This window comes from Ursus arctos, unplaced genomic scaffold (genome assembly GCF_023065955.2).
Source record: "Ursus arctos isolate Adak ecotype North America unplaced genomic scaffold, UrsArc2.0 scaffold_24, whole genome shotgun sequence".
NCBI classification, from domain to species: Eukaryota; Metazoa; Chordata; class Mammalia; order Carnivora; family Ursidae; genus Ursus; species Ursus arctos.
The window spans coordinates 1,033,649-1,058,017 of NW_026622919.1; the positions used below are offsets into that span (position 1 = coordinate 1,033,649).

The 24,369-nt window shown below is 56.1% G+C and overlaps 1 protein-coding gene across 1 annotated transcript in view; it reads left to right on the forward strand.

Annotated features, from left to right (window-relative positions):
• The window catches only part of CCDC57 (coiled-coil domain containing 57), a 99,419-nt gene extending 78,068 nt beyond the window's left edge, over positions 1 to 21,351 (forward strand). The window contains exon 21 of the mRNA XM_044378685.3: positions 21,009 to 21,351. Coding sequence (XP_044234620.1) covers positions 21,009 to 21,214 — 206 coding nt within the window. The 3' untranslated portion in view covers positions 21,215 to 21,351. The remainder of the gene's footprint in view (positions 1 to 21,008) is intronic.
• Positions 21,352 to 24,369: the final 3,018 nt, after the last annotated feature.

Here is a 24,369-nt window from a genome sequence, read left to right on the forward strand (position 1 = left end):
AGAAATTACCCAGAGAGACAGAGAGATTGCAAGAGAACCAGAAAGAAAGCAGGTCAGGAGCCGTGGAGGACGGCATAAGCAGGTGTGACGTGACGCATGCCCGCACGCTGGTCAGAGCCTCAGAAGCACAGAGTCCAGGCCAAAGGCGCCCTGTGAAGATCCACTGGAGTATTCCACGGCCCTCGTTCCCCCTCTGGGAAGCCTCACAAGCCCCCGTCAGGAACTGCGGAGAGGTGCACAGCTGGGTGTGTCCTGACAGAACTCAGGAGCACCAGACGTGATGGGGTCATGCAGAAGGCTGTCACCTGCAAGCAGGTGAGGCCTGATGGACGGCTGACTTCTTGTCAACAGCAACGGGGAATCTGTACATGCCGGCAACCCAGAACCCCACACCCACGGACATGTCTTTCACCAACCAGGGCAAAACAAAGACTTGACAGACAATAAGAACTGAGCAACTTCGACACCACCTGTCCCTCTTTTTTTAAAAAAATGCCAGGACGCCTGGGTGGCTCAGTGGGTGAAGCATCTGCCTTCGGCTCAGGTCATGATTCCAGGGTCCTGGGATCGAGCCCCACATCGAGCTCCCTGCTAAGTGGGGAGCCTGCTTCTCCCTCTGCCTCTGCCCTTCCTCCCTGCTCGTGCTCTCTCTCTCTCAAATAAATAAATAAAATCTTTAAAAAAAAAAAATCCAAAGTAGGAGTTGGCAAACTTTTCTGTAAAGGGCCACAGACGGTATGTAAATGAGGGATGTAGCTGCCTGCCAATAAAACTTTATTTAGAAATATAGGTGGTAGGGGCGCCTGGGTGGCACGGTCGTTGGGGGTCTGCCTTCGGCTCAGGGCGTGATCCCGGCATTCTGGGATCGAGCCCCACATCAGGCTCCTCTGCTGGGAGCCTGCTTCTTCCTCTCCCACTCCCCCTGCTTGTGTTCCCTCTCTTGCTGGCTGTCTCTGTCAAATATAAGTAAAAAATTAAATTTAAAAAAAAAAAAAAAGAAATATAGGTGGTGGCAATGTTGTTTCTTAAGCTGAGTACACAGGTGTTTGTTTTATTCTTTTATTTTTATGAAGTAATCCCAGCACCCAGCGTGGGGCTCCAGCTCTCGGCCTGGAGAGGAAGAGCTGCCCACTGCAGCAATGGAGCCGGCCAGGTGCCCTGGGGTTTGTGGGGTTTGTTGTATTCTTCAAGTTATTTTATTTTTATTCTTTAAACTACACATGTACGCACACTTGATGAAATTTGGGTACCTTTTGTAATGCAGAGTCTTAAGGAAGAGAGTGGTCCCCTGGGGGCGTGGCAGGGAGGTCAGGTGAGGTCAGGACAGGAAGGTGCCACTGCTGTCCTGAGGTGGGGGTCACTGTGGGGTTACCGGCGGTCTGCGTGGATGGGTGGCATGGTCATGCCAGTCTTCCCGGGCGGAGTGGCTGGAGGGCAGAAGGGGGGGACAAGTTATTCGGGAAGCCGTGCTCTGCAAGGCAGTGGTTCCAAGGGGACCACGCAGGAGGAAGCCTGTCTGCGTGCAGGTGACAGAGGCGGGTGGCACATGACAGGTCTCGTTGGGGGGAGGCAGACTCCAGAGAGGAGGGCCGGAGGCCGTGCAGGACTGGGGTTTGACAGGACAGGACTCTCTTGGTCACAGGATGGAGGCAGGGAGGCAGATGTGTGGCCAGAACTGAGAGCTCGGCTGACAGGCACGGTGGCCGGTGGTGGCCCGCAGAAAGCACAAGGCCCCAGGGTCAGGTTACGAGGCTTTGGTTCTCCTGGCACAGCAGGCGGCTGTGGGTCCCCTGTCTCCCCAGCTTCCCCCCTTCCCCCAGGGCCAGGCAGAGTTGGGGGTGGGCTGCAGGCCCATCTGCCCTTCGCGCCTGAGGGAGACGTACACAAACACCGACAGCAGCATCGACAGCAGAAGCTGGCCGTGCTCTGACAGCAGAGATGCAAGGGGCCGCTGGCAAGGAGAGCTGTCCTGGCGACAGGGCCGGTGGTGGGAAAGCAGGCTCCGGTCACATCCCCTTGCTCGCCTGCGTTTAAGTGTGACACAGCGCCACGGCTCAGAGAGGAGGCGGCTGTGGGAGGGTTACAGAACCCAGTTGTGAAACGGTCGTTGGACGAGTCGGGAAGCAGGTGGAAGGGAATGGCCAAGCAGCGCCAGGCCCGTGGAGAGCAGGACGGCCAGCTGGCTGCCGTGGCTGACTGCGGAGACGCTCGTGTGTGGGGAGGAGCACGGCCCCCCCAACAGACTGACATGCTTGTGCACAGGTCATAGGACAGCCGCGTGGAAGTGATTTAAAACACTTTCTCTCATCATGGCACCCCCCCAGGAGGAGACAGCCAAGGTGGTGGGCATTTGAACACGTTCCTGACACGCGGTGTGCCTGGCACAGCTGCAGGACCCACACACTGAGCAACACAGAGGAGTCCCTGGACTGGCACATTAGGTCCAGGGCAGATGAGCCTGGGCTGGCGCCTCTGGGGTTCTCGCTCCTCCTAAAGGTCCCTAAGGGCTGCAGCAGCTCCAGGCATCACGTCTGAAAAAGGCGTGCTTCTCTCCTCATGCTTCTCTTTCTCTTCATTGCAAATGGAAGCGTTTCCTCAAAGCTCCCAACAGACCCCTCTCCCACCTGACCAGGGGATTGTCTCAGACCCTGAGGACAGCAGCCAGGAACAGTGTTACCGTCCTCGGCAGGAAACCTGGGAAAGGATGGGGGGATGGGTCTGGCTTCAGCAGGGTCCATGCTGGGGAGGGTGGTCAGACACCAGTTGGGGGTAGGGTGGCCGTCGCCCTTTGTGAGCACTGATTTCTGATTAAAAAGTAGGAAAGATACATTTCAATGTAGGCTTTTGGTTCTCCCTGTGAAAAACTGAGGTGGGAGGAAAAGGTTGAAATTAATGCAATTTAGACGTTTTAATTATCTACGAAGCTTCTGTATGCTGCCCCTGTATCCTGAGTATTTGGGTGTGCGTGACTGAGTTACCCATATGACACTCTACTGTGTGTAAGAGTACTTTTTAAGACCTCACTGGTCTCTTCAAAGACGCTCGTAGGCAGACAAAAACTCTGCTTGAGCCAGTACAACGCGGGAGTCGGTCCCCAGACGAGCCGTCCGGAGGCTCCGTTCTAGAAACGGTGGTGAAGTATCTTCGCATCGGCCCATTTTCAGGGCATCGTGAGCAGCGTTTGTGAACAGTCAAAATGGTAAATAGTTTAACGGTGTGTGACATCTGCACTTAAACGTGAAGAATTACTTCTATTACACGGTGTTTCTCCAGATGGCACACGGTTCTTATACTGAAAGGACACATGCCCCTTAGTTTTGAGGTGGGACCAGAGCCACCCTCATCCTGCCCCCGACAGGCCTGGCCAGTCCCTGCTGCACCCTCATCTGAGGCCAGGGCCCGAGCCCTAGCCTGACCTCCTGGGCCTGGACACTTGCCTGGGGTCCGGATCACCTGGCTGCACCCAGGGTCTCAGGGTCACCACGGCCCCCTTCATCCTGTCCATTCCCAGGCACCTGCTGCCCAAGCCCGGCCACTGACACTCCCCACCCACGCCTGCTCCACCCTGACCATACTCTCTCCTCTCTCCCTGCTGCAGTGCCTAGGGGCTACGACCTCTGCTCCCCATCCCTCCCCCAGCCCCATGCAGCCCCGCCCCCTCCGGCCTGCATCTGCAGACACCTCCTCCCCACCTTCCTTTCCGAGCACCTGCCCCCATCCCAAGCCCCTCTAGCTGCATCTTCCAGCCGACTTCCTTCCCCTCTTAGCACTGGCCGGCATCCTGGAACAACATGGGGCTGGGCTGGGGGCATCGTCCTTGATCCTTGACCCCCCTGGTCAGCACAGGCAGGTACACAATAGGTGCTCAATCAAGTTGAGCAGGGAGATAACTGGAAGGAATGGAGCCGGGGGAGGCCCTGAGTCTGCAGCCCAGGGATCTGGATTCCTGGGACAAGGTGATTAGAGCGACTACCAAGCATTGTTGAAAAGGTAGATTTTTAACAGTTGACTCTTCCTGGACGGAAGGATTACATACTGTAAAGATGTTTTCTCCACATTGACCTCGTCGGTTACTGTAATTCTAATGGAAATATGGACAGTTTCCCTTGAAGCTAAATGAGTGTGTTTTCAAGGGGGAAGAGGTCATACCTAGCGAGACCCAGCCCTTGAGTAATGAGATGTAGGGGCTCAGTGGCGGGTGAGCTGCGGGGGAGGGACGGCCCTCCACCAGCAGCGTCAGCAGCACACTTTCTAAATCCCCAGAGTGCATCCCAGTCAAAATCAAACCTAAAAATGTACAGCATTGGAACTGAAGATTTACAAATGACTGAGATGTGATTTAAAAATCAGACATTTCTAAGATCATTCTTTTTAACTTCAGAAATAATCCAACTGGAGAGGTTTTCTTAAGCAAGATGACACAGGTCACGTATGAATAACTCATCCAAGTTGATCAGGACAGAAACAGGGCAGCACCAGAAAAACACAGGTGTCAGGCCCCATTGGCAACTCATCACCCGCCTTGGGAAGCCTCACCCACCTCGGAGGGCGAGGCTGGGGCGCTGGGACTTCTGGCAGTGCGGTTTGTTGGTGTGTGCGTTCCAGGGGTGGTGCAAGTAGTCAGCCTCCCAAGTGTGCTGGCCACATGTGTGGACGCCCAGGGTGCGGCATGCCCACTGGAGCAAAGGGGGCTCCAGACCTGGGCTAGTTATGGTGCACACCTCCTTATGGCTAAAAAATCAATTTAAATGCTGCATAGGGTTTTCCGTGAAAAGTTAGTCCCCTCCTCCCCCTTCCCTCCCTTCTAGTCACCTGCCCGCCTCCGGTCCCCTCTCTGTTCCCCAGACCACAACTGTCCAGTCCCCTGCCCCTCTCCAAGCGTGGCCTGCTCTCTGTGGCCACAGAAGCAAACCTTTAAAAATGTGTGTGCCTCCCCTTTTCTTTGTAGTTGTAAGTACCAGTGGGCAGCTTGCTGTTTAAATCCCCATCTGCCGTCTCTCTCTAGTTGGTGCCTGCGAACAGAGCTAACCCCTTCCAGCAGTTAGTGACCCAGTGCCTGAGTACGTGGTTTAACCGCTTTCTGTCCACAGGCGTGTACGTGGCCTGTGGTCTGAGCTCCGCAGACAGTGCTGCAGTGTCTGAGCAGGGCTGTGGGAGTCTGCTGTCAGAATGGTATCTCCAAGCAGAATCACTGGGTCAAAGGTGTGAGTGGTTTGAGTTTTGGGAGCTATTTCTAAATCGCCCTGGAAAAGTTGTCCCAGTTGGTGTTCATGGCTGCAGGGTCTAAGAGTGTCTTTCCTAACTCCCATACTGGTGGATTTTTTTTTTTTTTTTAAGATTTTATTTATTTATTTGAGAGACAGAGAATCTCAGGCAGACTTGCTGAGCGCAGAGCCTGGTGTGGCCTCGACCCTGAGATCAGGGCAGGAGCCAAAACCAAGAGCTGGCGGCTTAACCGACTGCGCCACCCAGGCGCCCCCAGTACTGCTGGGTTTTTATCAAGCACTTTCTTTTTTGCCAATGTGATGATGAACAATATACTTCATTACTGGTTTCAGTGTGCAGTTTGTAAACTAGGGGAGAGGCTGGCCATCTTCCCAGTGCTTCGCACGTCGTTGGGTTTGCACCGGTTTAGAGGTGATGACGGAAGCTTGCCCAGGAGGAAGGTGTACGTTCCTTGTGATTTGTAAGTCAGAACGCAGGACAGGGAAGTGCTGTAGGAGGGGACTCTGCCCCCACTCAGGAAAGGGGGCAGTGCAGGGGTGGGGACGGGGGCAGGCTGGAGATCTGTTTTTACAAATGAAGGTAACCTGAATGGGGTTAGCCTCTGTCTGCCCCATTGACACTGAGTGCCCGCCCAAGGCCAGGTAGCCCGTAGCAGAGGTCTCAAGTCCCAGTCCTCCCTGCACCCCTGGAGCTCCAGAGGGGACAGGCCTGACCAGAATGGGGTCGGGCGGCTGGGGGAAGGGCCAAGGCTGTCCCAGAGGTCAGACAGATAATGGCCTGGAGCACCTGAGGAATGTGGCCCTGGGTCACACTCCTCCACACTTGGAGGCGGGCTTTGCCCGGAAGGCCCCACCCACTCATGGCCCATCCCTTTGTGAGCACTGGAGGCTGCTCCGTGGTGGGTGCTGGTGCGGGGAGCTCCCCTGGGTGGAGACCCTCACCCCCACTCCCTTGCTTCCCCCCAAGGGGATCCCCCGGGGGGATCAAAATGAGGAGGGATAGAAGGGTGACAACTTTTAAACGATACAATGGGGGTGTTATTTCTTTTTCCTGAAATTTAACATTTTTCTTTTTAAAAAGGGTTGTATAAAAATTTTTTTTTAAAGATTTTATTTATTTATTTGACAGAGAGACAGCAAGAGAGAGGAAACACAAGCAGGGGGAGTGGGAGAGGGAGAAGCAGGCTCCCCGCTGAGCAGGGAGCCTCACGCGGGGCTTGATCAGGACCCTGGGATCACGCCCTGAGCCCAAGACATGCCTAACGACTGAGGCACCCAGGCGCCCCCCGAAACAGGGTTGCATAAAATGTTAAGAAAAGGGTATGCAGGGGCGCCTGGGTGGCGCAGTGGTTAAGCGTCTGCCTTCGGCTCAGGGCGTGATCCCGGCGTTCTGGGATCGAGCCCCACATCAGGCTCCTCCGCTATGAGCCTGCTTCTTCCTCTCCCACTCCCCCTGCTTGTGTTCCCTCTCTCGCTGGCTGTCTCTCTCTCTGTCAAATAAATAAATAAAATCTTAAAAAAAAAAAAAAAAAAGAAAAGGGTATGCATGATGCTATTAACTGGTTACTAATCCAAAATTAATTTTAAATCCTGTGTAGTAAGGATAATTCCATACATATTTCTCTACAGAGATGACCCCTAAATCAGATAACCACATTGCCAGGCTGTTCTTAACCAACGATCCAGATAAAAACCAAACCAGCCACCTCATGTTCATAGCCCAAAGGCTTGTGGAGCCCCCGCCAGTGCCACAGAGAGCTGGCGTGCACCTCACACAGTGGGTCCCTTTCTCAGCAGCTCCCGAAGCTCAGAGGTGGGGGCTCTGCGGTCGGATGTAGAGACCTGGGCCCAGAGATGCTAGGTTACTCCCCTAAGGTCTCACAGCTCCCAGTCAGTGGATTAGGACCAGAGTCCAAGCCATTGCACTCCAGACCCTGAGCCCACTGGCTGAGAAGAGTCCCAGACACCGTGCACATGGGCACCAGGCAGCAGGTGGCTGAGTGAAGGCCCGCAGGGGCTGTGCTAGCTGCCAGGCAGTCCTCTGCGTGGGGGTGCTGATGTCTGGCAGGCTCGCTCTGTCTGGCGGATGACGCCATCCTACAGTTGCCCCTCAGTGGCAGATGGTCCCACGAGCTAGATCCTCCCATTTTTCAAGAGAAGCTAGAAATCTTGTTTTTTATATAGAATGTTTTCATTTTTGAATATTGGCAACTAATTAAAAAATCAAAACAAAGCGTGGGCCAAATTACAGCTCAGCCTGGGAGCCACACGCTTCTGTGAGCCAGACCCAGCCCTGCCTCGTGACGCGCAGCCTCCCGCTGGGAACCACGTCCATGATTTTACATGGTTGAGAAGAAGAGAAAATGCTCCAGTGACTGGATCAGCAGGGTGGGCTCCAGAGAGGGACCCAGCCTCTGGCAAAGCTCCTTCCCAGACTGGGAATCTGGTGACTGCTGGTAAAACTGGGTTCTCTTTACTGGGGAGTCGGGGTTTGTTTCCACGGGTTATTGCAGGGCACACACACCAGGCCCTCCTGGGCTTGTCGTGTCCATCCTACAGTGTGTCACCTGCCTCTGACGAGGGCTGAGTGAGCCCCCAGGACACTATCTTATCTGTCCCCTTCTTGGTGTCTTGTGTTCTTGAGTGGAGACTGTCCCATGCCTTCCCTAGAAGGATGCGTGGACACAGGGACAGTGTTTTGGACCTTGCTCTGAAATCAGACTGCTTCAGCTGTGGCCCTGCTAGCCCAGCCCTGGTCTGAGGGCATAAAAACATACTGTGAACAGAGGACCTTAGAGTTACCTTGTCCACATGCCCCAAGACCAAGAATGTTCCCATCTGGCTTCCCCACAGATGCTTTTGTGTTTCTTATGAAACCCAGGGGTTGAGCACAGGAGGGCAGGCTGATGGCCCTGCACTTTTTGAGTGATAGCCATTTGTGATATGGACTTGTGATAAGAAAAGGTTAAAATCACACAGGATAGGTGACCTCAAAGAACATCTTGTGATTCCATTGTACCACCTGGAACAATACATTCTGTTCTTCCCATGTGGTCCTCATACCCATGCACTAATCACAGAACTCCTCTAGGGTCTGAGAACCTTACATGAATGTGAGCGTCAGTGAGACGGGTAGACCTAGGAGAGCCTTGTGAGACCTGGCTCAGAGACCAGCAGCCTAAGCCGTGGGGAACAAAGCCAGCTAGAGCCAGGGAGGGCTGTCCTCTGCACCAGAAACACGTCACGATGCAACCCGCAGTCAGGACTCATTGGCTGGGCTCTGGGAACACGAGCTACTAACAGCGTGCAGTGCCTCTCACTGGAGGGCTCAGCACACATTCTCATTGGCCACCGCCACAGAGAGACCTTGTGAGGCACACGTTCTCGTCCTCGAGAACGGGAAGCTTATTCAGCACTATGACTGTTAGGGCACAAGACCCCAGCGGCCAAGCGGTCTTGCCCTCTTGTTGCTCAGCACCCTTTATCCTCTTGGCTCTGCCTGTCACTACTCTCAGACGGGGCTGGATGGGAGCGCGTAGCATGCCAGCGACATTGTTACGGGTTGGCGTGTGCTGCCTCTCAGCACCGTCGTAATCACAACTACAGAATTCCCAGAACCAGTGTTCTGGTCAGAGGAGGGAGCAGTGCTGTGTCCTGGACTGCGTGAGCAACGCCAGCTTCCTGCCTGTGCTAATTAGTACAACCTGAGACTTTTTAAGAAGTGCAGAGTGTCCTGTAAACTTTTTGAGAGGTGACGGTCAAGTACATCTCTGTTAGCTCTCCTCTTGAAGGCGTTGGGATTAAACAGTTATGCCACTTGGGGAAAAGTTGATATAGAAAGAACATGTACACCAAAGTTAATAGTTGAAGAAATAGCCAGATCAGCTTCCTCTTCAGTGGCCTGTGTTCTGGGACCGCAGCACGGCTAGCTCTCACTTCTGCTTCTGGCTAGCTGTTACATGGACTCGACCTCAGTGTCTCTCCATAAACAGCTAGATAGTTAGACAAAATATATGAAACAACTGTTTCCAGACATCTGACAATAGACAGCACAGGACCGTTGTCCTTGAAAAAAGGCAAACAGGTGAGGTGAGTTCCAGGATCTCCTTGGCTTTCTGCCTGAAGACAGTTTCTGGGCTGCAGGCACAGGGAGGGGGTTGCCAGACAGAACTCAGCAGCCTTACTGCATTGGGAAAATGGGAAGTGGAGTTTGGGAAGGCAGCAGGGGCTGGCAGTTGCAGGACAGAGTCTGGAAAGGGGGGTACAATACAGAAGAGAGCTCCAGAAACCTGTACAGATGTTGTTGTGAGTCCTCCCTGTATACCAGCCCACAGACGTTTAGACTAAAGCTCCAGAATTCCAGACAAAGGAGAGACAGACGGCTTGTACGTTGAACCATTTCCAGCTCTCAGAGAGTGGGGAGATACTCAGCGTCCCCGTCATGACCTTCCTTCAGTGGAGACCCAGAGAGTCACGCCTCAGCAGTAGGGCTAGGTATCTCTGGAGTGAAGCCCCACGTGGACTTACACTAGAAAAGTTTAAAAACAGTCTTTGAAATGACCAATCTAGGAACCTAACTGCCTGCCAAAATCAAACCCAACACTCTAAAAAAAGTTTTTTCAAGGAAATATTACAATGCCTAACACCCAATCAGAAATTCCAAGACATGTGAAGAAGCAGGAAAATGTGATCCGTGTGCAAGAGGAAAATCAGTCAGGAGAAAGAGGCCCAGAAATAACAGAAATGGGGGAACAAGCAGACGAAGACATTAAAAGAACTGGAATGACTATATTCAAGTATATAAAGAAAAACATGTACCTAATGAGAATTGAGAATATGAAAAGTACCAAACAAAACTTCCAGAGATGAAAACTATAATATTTGATAAGGAAAGCTCATAGGATGGGATTAACCCAAGAGTAAAGATGGTAGAAGGAAGAACAGAGAATTCAAAGACATAGCAACAGAATCTGTCCTAAGTGATGTACAAAGAGAGAAGGAGGGGTGGGGGGAAACAGCCTCGGCCTCGTGACAGACAGTGTCCATCAGTCTAACAGCCGGGTAGAGAGCAGGGGGAGAAAGAGTGTTTCAAGCAATAACACTAGGAGCACCTGGTGGCTCGGTCGGCTCAGGTCATGATATCGGTGTCATGAGATTGACCCCGCGTCAGGCTGAATGCGGAGTCTGCTGCAGATTCTCTCTCCCACTTGTGCACTTGCTCTCTCTAAAAAAAGACCAGATCTCCCCCTAAATCTGATGCAAACTCTTAACTCACAGATCCAAGTTCAACTACCCCAGACAGCTGGCTAAACACAGGCGTGCATGGGCCACCCAGGGAGTGTTGTCATCACGTGTCTGAAAACCAGTGATGAAGAAAATCTTAAAAGCAGTCAAAGCAAAAATAAAGGACACAGTACATAGAGATGAACAAAGAGAGAATTATGGCAGACTTTTCTTCAGAAACTGTGCAAGCCAGAAGGCAAAGGCTCATCAGGTATAAAATACTGAAAGAAAACCTGTCAAAATGGAATTGTGTATCTAGCAAAAATACCCTCCAAACACTAAGGCAAAATAAAAGCTTTTACGGATGAACAAATCTGATAGAATTCACCACCAACCGACCCCGCACTACATGAAATTGAGGACACTCTTCAGGCTGAAGGAAAATGATGCCAGATGGAAATGTGGGTCAACAGAGAATAACGTGGAGAGGCAGACGTGTGGGTCTGTGGGTAAATGAAGAGGACAGGCTTACGTTTTTCTTCAAATGCTGACTGATTGTTTAAAATGCACATATTAACATATTACAGTGCATTATGGGGCTTGTGATGTGCACAGAAGTAAAAGGTATGACAAAAATGGCATACGTGGTGGGAAGGGGAGAAGGAAGTGTGCTCTTGCGAGGCCCTTGAAGGCGACCTCGTGCCACATTGTGTCACCGCAGCATGAGGTAAGAGTGCACATTGTAAGCCACACGACAGCCATTAAAAACGATCACAAAGAAGGATCGCCAGTACTGCAGTGATGGAGATAAAACGGAGTAAAAGACATCGACCCTTGGGGCGCCTGGGGGGCTCAGCCGGCGAAGCGTCTGCCTTCAGCTCGGGTCATGATCCCAGGGTCCTTGGATCAAGTCCCACATCGGGGTCCCTGCTCAGCGGGGAGTCTGCTTCTCCTTCTCCCTCTCCCTCTGCCTCCCCTCCCGCCCCCCGCCCTGGCCCGTGCTTTCTCTCACTCGCTCAAATAAATAAATAAATAAAAATCTTTAAAAAACAAAACAAAAGGATCATCCCAAAAGTAGCCCCAGAAGGAGGAAAAAGGGAACAAAGGGCAGACAGGACAAAGAGAAAACAATTTGCAATTGCAGTTTAGCAAGAAGGTACATTTAAAACCAATCATGTTGATAATTGTATTAAATGTAACGGTCTAATATTGCATTAAAAAGCCAACTGGGAGCAGAAGGCTAGCCTCAACTGTGTGCTGTCTACCAGAAACCCGCTTTTAAATACAGAGACACAGATAAAGAAGGCTGGGTGGCTATTTGATGTCAGGCAAAGTAGCCTTCCTGACAAGGAATGCTGACCCAAGATGAAGAGGTGCATGTCATGATGGCATAGAAGTCAGTTGAGCAGGAAGACAGAGCCGTCCCAATTGTGTATGCTCCTGGTATGACAGCTGTGAACACATGACGTTTAAAAACTCTCGGGAAAAGGGGCGCCTGGGGGGCTCAGTCGGTTGAGCATCTGACTGGATTTCAGCTCAGGCCGTGATCTCGGGGTCGTGGGACTGAGCTCCGTGCCGGCCTTTGTGCTCAGCGTGCAGTCCGCTTGACATTTTCTCTCCTTTCCCTCTGCCCTTCCCCCTGCTCTTGCTCGATCTGTAAATTAAATAATACAATCTTTATAAAGCCCTCTCAGAAGTGGAAGGAAATGTAGAGAAGTCCATAATTACACTTGGAGACTTCAGTACGTCTCTATCAGTAATCAATAGAACACCAAACAGAAAAGCCAGGGGGGGGTAGGGAGGGTTTCAGCAGCACGGTCAGCCAGCTCGGCCTAACTGGCATGTGTAGACCCCTCTACCCAACAGCAGAACACACATTCTTTTCAGGTGCACATGGGACGTTTGACAAGATAGACCACATATTTGGCCATAAAACTCGTCTTAGTACATTTTAAGAGGTTGAAATCACACGGACTGTCTTTGCCGGCCACAGACATATTACATTGGAAATCAAGAGCAGAGAGGTGTCGAGAAAAGAAGCATGCACGCAGCCAAAGACTAGCATGAATGTCGATGGTGACTTCATACCCGGACAGGGCACAGCACAAACATCCCGCCACGCATGAAGGGGAGGGCAGAGTACGGCGTGGCCGTTCAGTGGAACTCCCCCCCGGGTGAACGAGTTCGGGGGTCCATCGCAGCATGAGTGAATCTCGAGAAACATGCCTTTGGTTTTGGGAGAACCAGACTTCAAAACGTGCCTAGTGTCGTGTCTTCCGTTCACGCGAGGCTCCGGAAGAGACGCGTCCGATGAGCGGGGACCGAAGGCCGGGCCGTGCTTGCGCGGGGCTGCTGGGTGACGGACGCGTTCCGTCCGCGTGGAGCCATGCGTTTTCTAAAAGCCACGGAAACGCATGTTTCAAGACGGGTGCGTTGTGTTGCGTGTCAACTCTAAGTCAGTGCAGCCACTTTCTCAGGAGCAGCTGGGGCCTGGTGCCGGTCCTGGGGGGCGTCAGGCCCGCGCCGCTGTTCGGTCCCCCGCCGTGCACACACCGCCGTCGGCCTGCATCCGCTCGCGGTCGCCGCGCGGCCTCAGAGGACCCTGGTAATTCTTATCAATTTGCTCGGCTCTTCCTCATTCCGCCCTGTGGCACTGAGGAGCTCCCGGTGGAGGTCATTACTGTAGCCGTGTCCTCCCAGCGGGCCCGGGCTTCTTGGAAGGGCCCCAGGAGCCCCTGCGCGTCGGCAAGAGCGAAGGAGCGTCTGCACCTCGGGCTCCAGCCCTCATCCCAGACCAGCACTGCCGCCTCGTCCGGCCTGCACACGGGACTGTGTTTGGGAAACGGCGCCGCAGCTTTAAAACATTAGACCGTGGACGTAACAAACCAACTTCCGTTTTCCCTCTCCTTTTAATCGAAGTGTAATTGGCGGGCAGTTTCCAATTAGTTTCGGGTGTGACTTCCGCTTTCTCATCTCATGGGGTTATTTCGTCTCTGCAGAAGGCTGCACATCTCTGTGTCACTCGCTTCTGCCGGGGGAAGGCCCCCAGGTGGCCCCCGGCCAGCCCCAGACCATGCGGAACGTGTCCCTCACGAAACAGGCGGCCATCCTGCTGGGAGTTTTCTTGCTGTTTCTGATACTTCGTTATGTTCACGGGCTGGTGCCGTTCGAGAGGGAAGTTCCGGGAGCTGCCGAGCTCCCACCCTCATCCCGGCAGCCTGTCTTCCCCGAGTAAATCGCTACGGCATCTTCAAATGAAGACTGTCTCTCTCTTGCCCTCCAGCCCTTAGACTCCTGACCTCTCTTCCCTTGTAGACTTGGCTGGGCACCGACAGCCACAGTACGGCGGGCGTCTCATCCACTCACAGACTGGAAGGCAACGAGGCTGGTCCACTAAATACGTGTGATTGCCACGTTTCAAGAATGCAGCCTCTATCAAATTAAACATTTCCTTTATATTCCAGATTTACTAAGAGTTTTCATCACAAATAGGTCTTAAACCTTGTCCGTTTTTTTCTGCATTATGATAGGCATGATTGTTTTTTCTTTTCATTTATTGGTGTGGTAAATATGGTGGTAGATTTTCTGAAAAGAAACCAGCCTTGCGTTACTGACATAAATTTTTCTTGATAGTGATGTATTCTTAGTACCTGCCTGATTTGATTTGATAATGTTTATATATAGTTTTTGCAACTGTATTTACAAGTTAAATAGGCCTGTAAGTTTTTCTTGTATTGTCCTTACATGGTTTGGGAATAAAATTAGCTGGGCATCTTTCATTCTTTTTTTACTTTTCTGAATAATTTGAATAAGATAGAAATGAAGTGTTCCATGAAAATTTGGTTTCTGTGAAAATTCAGCAGAACCGCCTGTAAAGCCATCTGAGCCAGGGGCCTTTGGGAAGAGAATTGTCGAATACCATCTCAATTTCTTAATACTTATTGGATATTTCAAATGTTTTTTGGTTCTGGTTTTTGGAATTTTCCATCGCCTCTAGGTCTTAATAATTTACTAGTGAACAGCTTTTGCAGCGCTCACTTTTGCCCAGTTACTCCCCTGTTGTGTTTATTTGTTCTCCCTTGTGTGGGTTGGTCTTGGGAGAGGTCGATCTCATTAATCTCTGCAGACAACAGTCTGGGCTCGGTTGCTGTTCCGTCGTATGTTTTCCTTGGGGTTTCCATCGAACTTCACCGTTTCTTTACTTCTTGTTTCCCTGAGTTTGCTTCAGCTCCTTATGCTGGGGGTTAGCTCGTCTCCTTGCGGGTTACCTGTCTCTCTGTTCCTGAGAGTGTATCTCAGCTGTGTCCTGCAAATTCGAGGATTCAGTTCTGAATATTTCTTTTCTTTTTTTTTAAGCTTTATCCGTTTATTTGAGAGAGAGAGAGAGTGAGGAGGGGCAGAGAGAGAGAATCCCAAGTAGAGTCTGCACTGACCAGGGAGCCCGACACGGGGCTCGATCTCACGACCCTGAGATTGTGACCTGAGCCAAAACCAAGACTCGGACACTCAAACGACTGAGCCACCAGGTGCCCCAGTTCTGAACATTTCTTAATTCATTTTATGTATTCCTTTATAACTCGAGGGTGATTAAGTCATGTGTTACACAGTTTCAAAGCAGAATGGATTTAACAGGGTTTGGCGTTGGCTTCTGAATTCGTCGCTTTACATTTGTAATGAATTGAGACTTACTCTGTGGCAAGTGTAATATGTGTCTGATTCTGTGTGTGGCTTATTCACTGACAAAGAAATGACGTTCTCTGCCTGCCGGTTTAGATGTCTGTGTGGCTAATCACTCAAGCTAGTCAGTTCTGTGCATCAGGTCTTTTCCACCCGTGTGTGGGCCTGTTTGTTTTATCAGTAGGGACAAGATCCCCCATGTGCCTGTGCTGAATTCTCTTTCCTTGATGTGTTGTGGACCCGACCTTTCCCGACGGGCTCTTCCTCGCCTGTGATGACACTCCTTCCACAATTTGATTTTCTTTTTTTATTTTCAGTTTTTATGTGTCTTTTATTTTTTAAGATTTTATTTATTTATTTGTGAGAGAGAGAGAGAGAGAGAAAGTACAGGTGAGCAGGGAGGGAGGGGTAGAGGGAGAGGAAGAAGCAGGCTCCCGCTGAGCAGGGACCCCAACGTGGAACTCGATCCCAGGACTTGGAGATCATGACCTGAGTCGAAGGCAGATGCTTCACCGACTGAGCCCCCCAGGCACCCTTCCCTGTTGCATTTTCTTACGTGAACTTTCATCTCTGAGATGCAGGGTGACCCTGCCTAGGCGTCCACGTGGTGACCACAGGCCCGGCAGCCAACCCCCTTCCCCTGCAAGAGTCTGCTCCAGAAGCGTCCACTCTGAGAGCCCCCGACAGCACTGCAGGCCGCAGAGGCAGGAGGGCAGTCCCGTCTCACAAGGGCTGAGCCTGTGCCGTACCGTCCAGGGAGCGGTCAGTGCACCAGGACTGAGATGGACCCTTGTCCAGGCCACTGTGGGCAGGCGTTGCCAGGGAGCCCGAGAGCCTGGGCTGGGCACCCCCGGCTGGGTCAGTTCCCTCTGCCGGCCCCTGCAGCCCCGCCATCTGCCGGCCCCTGCACGGTCTGCATGGTGCCTCGGCCCAGGGGCCTCCTGCTTTGCGGACCTGCCCATGGGCAGCTTGGCTGGGAGCTGAGCGGCAGTGCAGGGCCCCAGGCTTTGTGCGGGCAGAGGACCTTCTAGGCAGGCCGACTCTCCCAGGCTTACGTGTCCGTCAGGCCAGGGAGCACAGGGAATGTGCAGCCCTTGCAGGGGAAGATGTGGAGGTTCATCAGGCCTGTTTCTGTACCTGTGACGCCCCCTGCGAGCCGAGCCGCGGCGCCGCAACCCAGAGGCGCTGAGCCGGGTCCGGCTCCCGAGTGCGGCCAGCCCGCTCTCCCGGGAGCAGTCGGGAAAACGGCAAAGGCACTTCGGCCAAACTCGTGACACGGCAGGCCCCGGGTAGTTTATTTTCATTGACGTCCTCTGGGCAGCCTCCAGTTCAGCTCTGGAGCAAAGTTAACCACCTCCCCTTGGCGGGTGTCGGGGCGGTGGGAGGATGGGGTCGCCGCAGCCCGGGGAGGACGAGGCACGCCTGCTTCGCTTAGAGCCATGCCCGGCACCCGTGTCAGGACTCGGCACACAGGACACGTGTCCTCGCGTGGTCGGCCCTTGTGAAGGGAAAGGCCCCCGGGGAGCCACCTCAGGCCTTCCCGCTGCCCACGTGGGCTGAAAGCAGACAGGGAGCAGCACGAGAGTCGCAAGCCGTGTCACAGAGCCCGAACGCTGGCCGCCTGATCCAGCTGGGCCTGCTCGGGGGCCCCCCACTCCGTTGTCAACTTGGCCACTGGGATGGAGGCGTTCCGTCCCTTTGCCTCTCCTTCTGGGGACCTGAAAGCAGCCCGTGGGTCCCAAAGGCCCTGAGCAGAGCTCCAGAGCGCGATTCCGGGTCTGGCGTGGGGAGGCCTCTGGCCAGGGTGGCTCGGCGTCTTGAGCAAGATGACCAGCTTGTGTGCATGTGGCCGATGGGCAGCCCTCCCGAGGGGCCACGTTTTCATGAAAAAGGAGAGTGTTGCCTCAGTCGCTCACAACTTCTCCTCCGCCAAGAGGGACAGAGAGCAGCTCATGACAGCATGTGGTCAGGGGCGTGAGGACGGGCAGCCCCTCCAGGGAGGGTCCCCGGCCGACTGGAGCATGAGCCCGCCTGGCTGACCCAATTGCTCCTGCCATGGTCCCTTCTTGACACGCATCTTTCCTGAATCTTACCCTGTTGATCTAGTTTCTAGGCTTCGATCTGTGAAAAGGAGGGAGATCAGAACCCACCCCGCCCCATCTGCTCCCCTGTGGCCTCCTGCCGTCTCCAGCCAGCGCCTCGCAGGACAGCTGTCTGAATGCAGCCCCGGCCCTCGGCCCGGGGTCCTGAAGCCCATTCACACTTGCCACACCCCCAGCCTGCCCACTGCACCTTCTTTCCCTTCTGGGGCCCGGGGACTTCTTCCCGCCATCGCCTCTCCCTTCCAAAAGGGAAACCAAGGCCCGCAGAGGGGCCTGGCCATCACTCTCTGCCCCTTCCCTGCCCTGCAGTTGTCACTGTCCTGGCCCCGCCCCAGACCCCTGTGGCCTGCCTGCCCCACCTCTGACCTCTGTCAGCAACTCTTTCCTATAGAGCCGAGCCTCAGGGCCCAGAGAAGGAACAGGGTCCACTTGGAGGGCAGGGCCCGCTCTCCAGGTTCTGCCCGCCCGCCTTGGACAAGGCAGCCCAGACAAGCATAGAGCTGGTCTCTCTTTAAGGCCAGTACTCACAGAGTATTTCCCCTAAATTCCCTTCCTGAGGGCCCCGCTGTGCTCCCCGCGGCCCAGCAGCGGTTCTTGAGACCCTGGGCGGAAACCACACTGGACCACACTGAGAGGCCCCAGCAGACAGGCCTGGGTGAGCTCAGAACCAGGGAGGGGGTCCCCCTGAAAATGATATTAGGAAGGAGCGATTAGGGGTTGGGGTTGGGTGTTGAGCTCAGGGAGGACAGGGGCAGAGCAATGAAGCTGGTATGTTTAGCAAGGGGGTTGGTCTGTGGTCGGCGCCCCCAGCCTAAGGCCAGGAGCAGCCTGCGGGCTTAGAGAGTGAGACCACTCCACATCCACTGTGTGCTGAAAGCTTGGGCTCCATCCCACCATTGTGGGGTCCAAGGAGCCTTGGAAGGTTCTGGGGAGTTTGACGTCATCTAATTCATAACCATTAATCAAAAAGGGGTTTGGGGGACACCTGAGTGGCTCAGTCGGTTAAGCGTCCGACTCTGGATCTCAGCTCAGGTCTTGATCTCGGGGTCATGAGTTCAAGCCCCATGTTGGGCTGCACGCTGGGCATGGAGCCTACTTAAGGGGAAAGAAAGGGGGGATTGGGATGAGGGGCAAGGCGAGGTGGGGGTATAATTCATCTTATTTGGGAAGGGCTGGACCTAGGGGCCCGAGGTTCTCTCCCGGGAGCAGGAGAAAGGCTTCAGTGGAAGCAGTGCCCGTCAGCACACATGAAGGAGGGGAGACAGAAGCGCTGACCGGACCAGCCAACACTGCAGTCAGCCTGGGAAGGCCTTGTCCCCCGAGCCCAAGACCACAACAGGGACTTGAGGGCTGAGCTGCCCCCGCAGCCCCAGGGAAGGCTCTGGAGAGCCAGGGCCGGCACGGGCTCCGTGTCCCCAGCCCTTCCAACATGTGCTCGGGCCCCCTGACAGTCAGAGGCAGCCTGACCTGCTCCCCAGAGCAGACAGCCTCCCCAAGTCGGAAGGGGGCTGAGCAGCAGCTCCAAGCAGCCGCGAAGCGGGGACCACTCACAGAGCCCCGCGAGCCCCTGAGACAGACAGGGTCCCGCCCCCAGGCTCACAGCTGCCTGGCCTCGGGCACCGCGGAGCAGGACCAGCAGCGCACAGGAGGCAAGTCGTGTGCCCCAGTGCTTCTCCTGAAGCCTCACCGGAACCCAGTGCAGAGAGAGCAGCCCCAGGCTGGGTCCGCAGAACGAGTCAGACGGGGACCGGGAAGGGCAGAGTGGTGGAGGTCGCACGGCTACCAACCAGCACTGGTCTGAGCACCGAGGGCACATCTCAGGTTAACCAGGGAATAGACACATCACGGTCACAGGGCGTGTGCGGGGGGAGGGGGGGCAGGGGGAGGACAGCAAACAGGCCTGACCCGTCCAGCTTCATGCCTGAGCCGGGACAGCCCCTGCCCTGGAGCAGCCGGCTACCTCAGGGAGGGCTCTGTGGAAGGGGGGGGACAGAAGCCCCCGAGACCACACAGCTGGCACTGCTGTCCTCCTCAGAGGCCCTGCTCCCACCGCCACGGGGAGCACGGCCCCCCAAGCACAGGGCCTCGGGGCCTGGGCTCTTCCTCCTTCCTGCCCCCACCCCCCAACCCCAGCGGCAGTGGATTGTGAGGGTGAACTCAGGCCAGGCCCATGGAATCCCTGAGAGGGCCAGTCCCTCACGTTGTCGGCTCAGGGTCCCAACCCTGCCCCCCCCCCCATGAGCCACTGCCTTCCAGAAGGAAACTACGCCAAGCAGAGGATGGGCCTAGATACTGTCTGCTACCAGGATGGGGCTGAATGGAAGTCAGGGCCTGAGGGTCCACTTCCAGAGACGAGCCCGGAGAGCGTGTGTGCGGAGGAGGAACAGGTCTGCCGTTAGAGAACCAAAGGCCTTTCCTTCCTGAGGGAGACGCAGCCATGGCCTCGGGAAGCAGAGAGGAACGGGGACATCCGGGGAGCAACCTCGCCCCACTCCAGGATCCCGGTGCCTGGAGCCTGGGCAGTCAGAGGAGAGCAGGGCCTGGCCCCAGGATTGGGTCCCAGGGCACAGGAGGCGTATGTGACCCCAAGGAGGCTGCAGGGAACGGAGCAGTTCCAGGTGCTCGAGAGGACAGAAGAGGCCCAACGTGAGGGCCAGGGACCCGGGTATGCATGGCGGACCTCCAGCTCCCAGCACGGGGACGCTGCCAGCAAGCCCACAGTGTGCGTCCCCTGTGTGTGCTTTCTAAAGCACAGGCCTTTTCCTGCCCCTTTGGCCTGTCCTCGGGCCTCGCCTGGGTGGGTCCCTGCCATGCGGTGTCCCCCCACCTGTGCTGCACACCGCCCTGTGCTGGCCAGGCCCTGGGTGGTCGGCTCGGAGACGCGTCACCCGTGTGCCTCCCGTGTGTGAGGTGCTGGTGCCAGGCCCCACCTTCCCCCGTCTGGACTCTGGGGCAGCATCCCATCCAGGGTGGACCCTCCTGGGGCTCTAGAGACCCCAGCCCTACCTGCTAGGCCAGCCCACAAGGGAGAGCCACTCTCACCTTGCATCTTACAGCTGCTTCTTAATACCATCTTTTTTGTTTTGTTTTGTTTTTTACAGAAGAAATACATTCCTAGTTCTAAAAACTTGGGAAATAGAGAAAAGCTTGGAACCCGAAAGTCTTTTACCATGCCCTAGTTCAGAGACGCTGCCCTGAGTGTCGGCCTATGCGTGTGGCATGCGGTCTAGGCTCCTGGGTCCTTGGCCTATGCCTGGACATGCGTCAGGGCTGCTGGGCAGCTGGGGTGCCTGGAGAGCACGGCAGCAGGTGGAGGGTGGTTGACATCTGGGGAAGTCCCTGACACCTGCCCTGGGTCAACCATTAACCTCAGTGCCCCCAGGGGACCCATTACGAAATGGTCAGGCAGGAGATGGCGTTTTGGGGCCCAAATGTCCAGAGTGCCCAGTGGAAGGACAGGCCCAGGCCCTGGAGCACATCTGGAGAGCATGTGTCCCAGAGACCTCCTGTGCCAGGCCCCCAAGGCACAGCCACTGCCATCAAGCGCTTCCCCCCCGGGGGGACCTCTGGCCTGACCCCCGTGGGGGAGGACCTCTGGCCTGACAGGCTCCGGAACGGCAGCCAGGGCGTGGGGTTTCTGGGTCCTGCGGGCAAGAGGCACAGCCGCTTAGCTTGTACACGGGGAGCCTGGGCCTCCTGCCCCCTCCTGCCCCCTCCTGCCCCCTCCTGCCTCTTCCTGTCCCTTCCTGCTGTGACAGGCCTTTCTCTTGCCGTTCTCCAGTAGAGTTCATGGCACGTCCAGTACCCGACAGCCTCAGACACCCGGACAGGAGCCCCGCGAGGACACGGACAGCCTTTGCCATCCAAGGGTTGAAGGTGGAAGCGCACGCAAAGGCCAAGCCCGCCAGACCCTCCAGGGCTCCACCTGCAAAAACTAAAGGCTGCCAGCGGCCCCCCAAGATCCGAAACTACAATTTGAAGGACTGACTTCTTGGGCCTTCCTTTTCCCACACCCTCCCCTGCCCTCCCGTATTGGTGCTTTCGTGGGGGGGGGGTGCTGGCACACAGTGTGTCAGGGGCCCCCACTGACTCCCCCAGAGCCATTAAATCCCGTGCCTCCTGGGCTCTCGCTTGGCCCTGGAGTTGCTTCCGTCCTGCTGGGAAAGGGCATCAGTGCTCCAGGGACATGGGAAAGGAAGCCAGGAGGGCCTCCATGGGCTGGGGTGGGGGGAGTCCACAGGCAGCACGGCCTGGTGAGGGTGGTGGGGGACAGGAGAGCAGAATGCCCACCCAGAGTGCTGCACATGTGAGGGGACCTCCTGGAAGAAGTGAGAACTGGGGTTCCGGGTGAGCCGACGGCCAGACCAGAGGCGGCCTCCCCGGGCTCCGCCATGCCTGCTTGCCTGCTCACGTCAGGGAGCTGGTGGAGTGGGGGTGGCACTTCCAGTCCTCGTTAGTCCCATGAGACCAACCCAGCGGGTCAGTCTGGAGCCTTCCACATCCGCCCCCCGAGTAGGACAGTCGTGAGACATTTCTGACAGCTAGATGTCTGGGGCCAGGCACCTGATACCCTTCCAAGTACCACAGAACCACTCCCACACTTCCCCACCCGAAGCACATCCCACAAACCCTAACCACACGTCCTTGACACTTGCGGATTTGCTCTGCAGTGAACTTCACATTCCAGATCACAATCTCCCATCTTGGGAGGGCCAGTGTGGGAGAGGCCAGGGCATGTGCTGCTCCAGAGCCCTCAGCCCGTTGCTCCCCTGGTGTCCACAGCGGGTTGGCAGAGCCAGGGCGCTCCTGGCCTGTAGCAGCGCTCCGAAACGGAGACAGCCTGTGCCCAGCCTAGGCAGAGCGTGGTTGTGCCCTCAGGCAGCCCGGGCCCTCTGCAACCTGAGGCTTCCCTTTCTGGGCAGCCAGCTCTCATGGAACCGGGCAAATGATTTCTCCAGGAAGACGGGAGAGTGCTGGGGGAAGGATGACCTGCACACATCTTGCAGCCTTTGTGGCTTCCATTGGCCCTCACGTAAAATGTGCACAGTGTCCTCTCCCTGCCTGGCTCACAGGTGCAGGGGCGCGTGCAGATGCACGTCGTGGGAGAGACCACAAACAGTAGTGGCGGTGTGGCTGGTCTGTGCATCTGCCTGATGCAGGGCCAAGAGGTCACAGACCAGGTCCCTGTGCTTTGCAATGGCTCCTGTCCCATCCTGTGCAGCCTTGAGCTCCATGTGATGGCCCACGGGCCTGGGGGACATCCTTCCACAGGCTAAGCACTCACCCTGGGCACACTGTGCTTGCAGGAGCTGCGGAGGCAACAGTGGGCCATTCCCGCTGTGCCAGGAAGCAGCAACCCGGAGGCAGCTTTGCCGAGGGGTGGCAGGGGTCCCGGTGCTCTGCTGTTTCTGGTGTGTGCCCTTAGAAGTGGGGCGTGACTGTGTGACTTCCTTAAGCTGAAAACCTGAGCAGTCACTTTCCAAAGAGGTATTTCAGAACCCATGAGTGAGCCTTCAAGCCCTCCCTCTATGGTGCAAACCCAGGCCCTCCATCCCAGACTGGCTCCCATTGCCTGGGCCCCTGGCAGGCTGCAGTGAGCACAGCCCCACTGACCAGCAAGAAGTGAGCCTGGGATAATTTAAGTCACCAAAAGTTGAGAGTGTACGCAGCATGGTCCAGTGACTGCTGGCCCAGGGTGCAAGGTATCTGAAAACTTCTTAAATTGGAAGAGAAAGAAAAACCCATGGGAAGGTTGTTCAGAACATTAATTCAGCTGTTGGACCCTAGGGCCCTCTCCCACCTTTTCTCGGCCTGCCCTTTTTTCCACTGTCAGGAGTTAGATGCCCCCAGAGACAGGATGCCAAGGGAAAGATGGGAGCATTGGGGCATGGAGTGGCCACTGGGACCTAACGGGACTGGTGAGTACTGTGGTGCGTGCAGAGGCATGCAGCCAAGTGAAGTTTTGGCGTCTGGTGTCACGGAGCCAGTCCCGCTCTTTGCAGTCCCTGAGCGTCCCTGGCCAGTGTCCTGCTCCACACGGTCCCTGAGCTCCTAAAAGCAAAGCGGGAGGGGTTGCCGTGGAGCACAGCGAGGAGTGCAGGGTTTGATTTCAAGACAATGAGGCGGTGGAGAGGAAGCAGGGCACTGGCCGTCCTGGGGACCGCCAGGGACTCCTCTGGCCTCACAAAGGGTCTGCTTGGGGGCCCATATGGCGGCCTGGGTCCTGTAGGGCATGGCCGCTAGGGAGGGAGGGCGGCCTTCCTGGACTCTCAGCTGACCCCTAGACCGGCGGTCTGTCTCCTTTTGGTCTGGAAGCCTAGGTCTTTTTGTAAGTTCGGTAACCATGTGAGCAGGAGCATGCGCGGAGACGCAGGGCTGGAGGCTCAGCCGGGCGTGTGCGCGCCCGTGGGTGCAAGTGGCCACGTGCGCGCGCGAGTGCCTCTGCCCAGGGGGGGCGCCTTTGTTCAAACCACGCCAAGCTGTGTCCGGGCCTCGCCCCGCCCACGGTCTCCGGGAGCCGTGGGGCGCGCGCGCCGGCCCACAAGATTGGGGAGGCCTGGCCGCGCAGCGCTGCGGTGACCGGCAGTGACCCCGCCCGGGGCGCCCTCGGCAGGGGTCAACGACCGCCGCGCCGCCCGGCCCATCACCCTATCGCCTAGCAACGCCCACTCGCGCACCGCCATTGGGCCGGTGCGCACGCCCCCGGCCCCCGATTGGCTGCCGTGGCGTGCGAGCCCCGCCCCCTCCCCCACCCCGACCCGGCTCCGAGACCCCAGAACGCGGGCCGGTCCGTCGGTGCTCCCGGGGATCCGGTGGGCCCCCGGTGTACCCCCAGAGTGGTCCCAGAGTGGCGCTCAAGCACATCCCCGTCCATCTTCACCCGCGCAGCGCGCACACGTGGCCCCGCGGCTCGAGGGTGTGGGGGGACGGGCCCGGGAAGGGGCGGGGGACGGCCGCGGGCTCAGTACCCGGCGCGTGCGCGTGCGCCTCCGAAGGTTCCGCGCCACGGGCCCGCGGGGGCGGGGCACGGAAGCCGGGGGCGGGGGTGCTGAGGCGCCCCTCCCCGCGCCCCCCGAGCGCCGGGCTCCCCAGGCCTGCGCGCCCCCGCGCGGGGTCCCGGCGGCTCGGCGGCGCGCGGCATC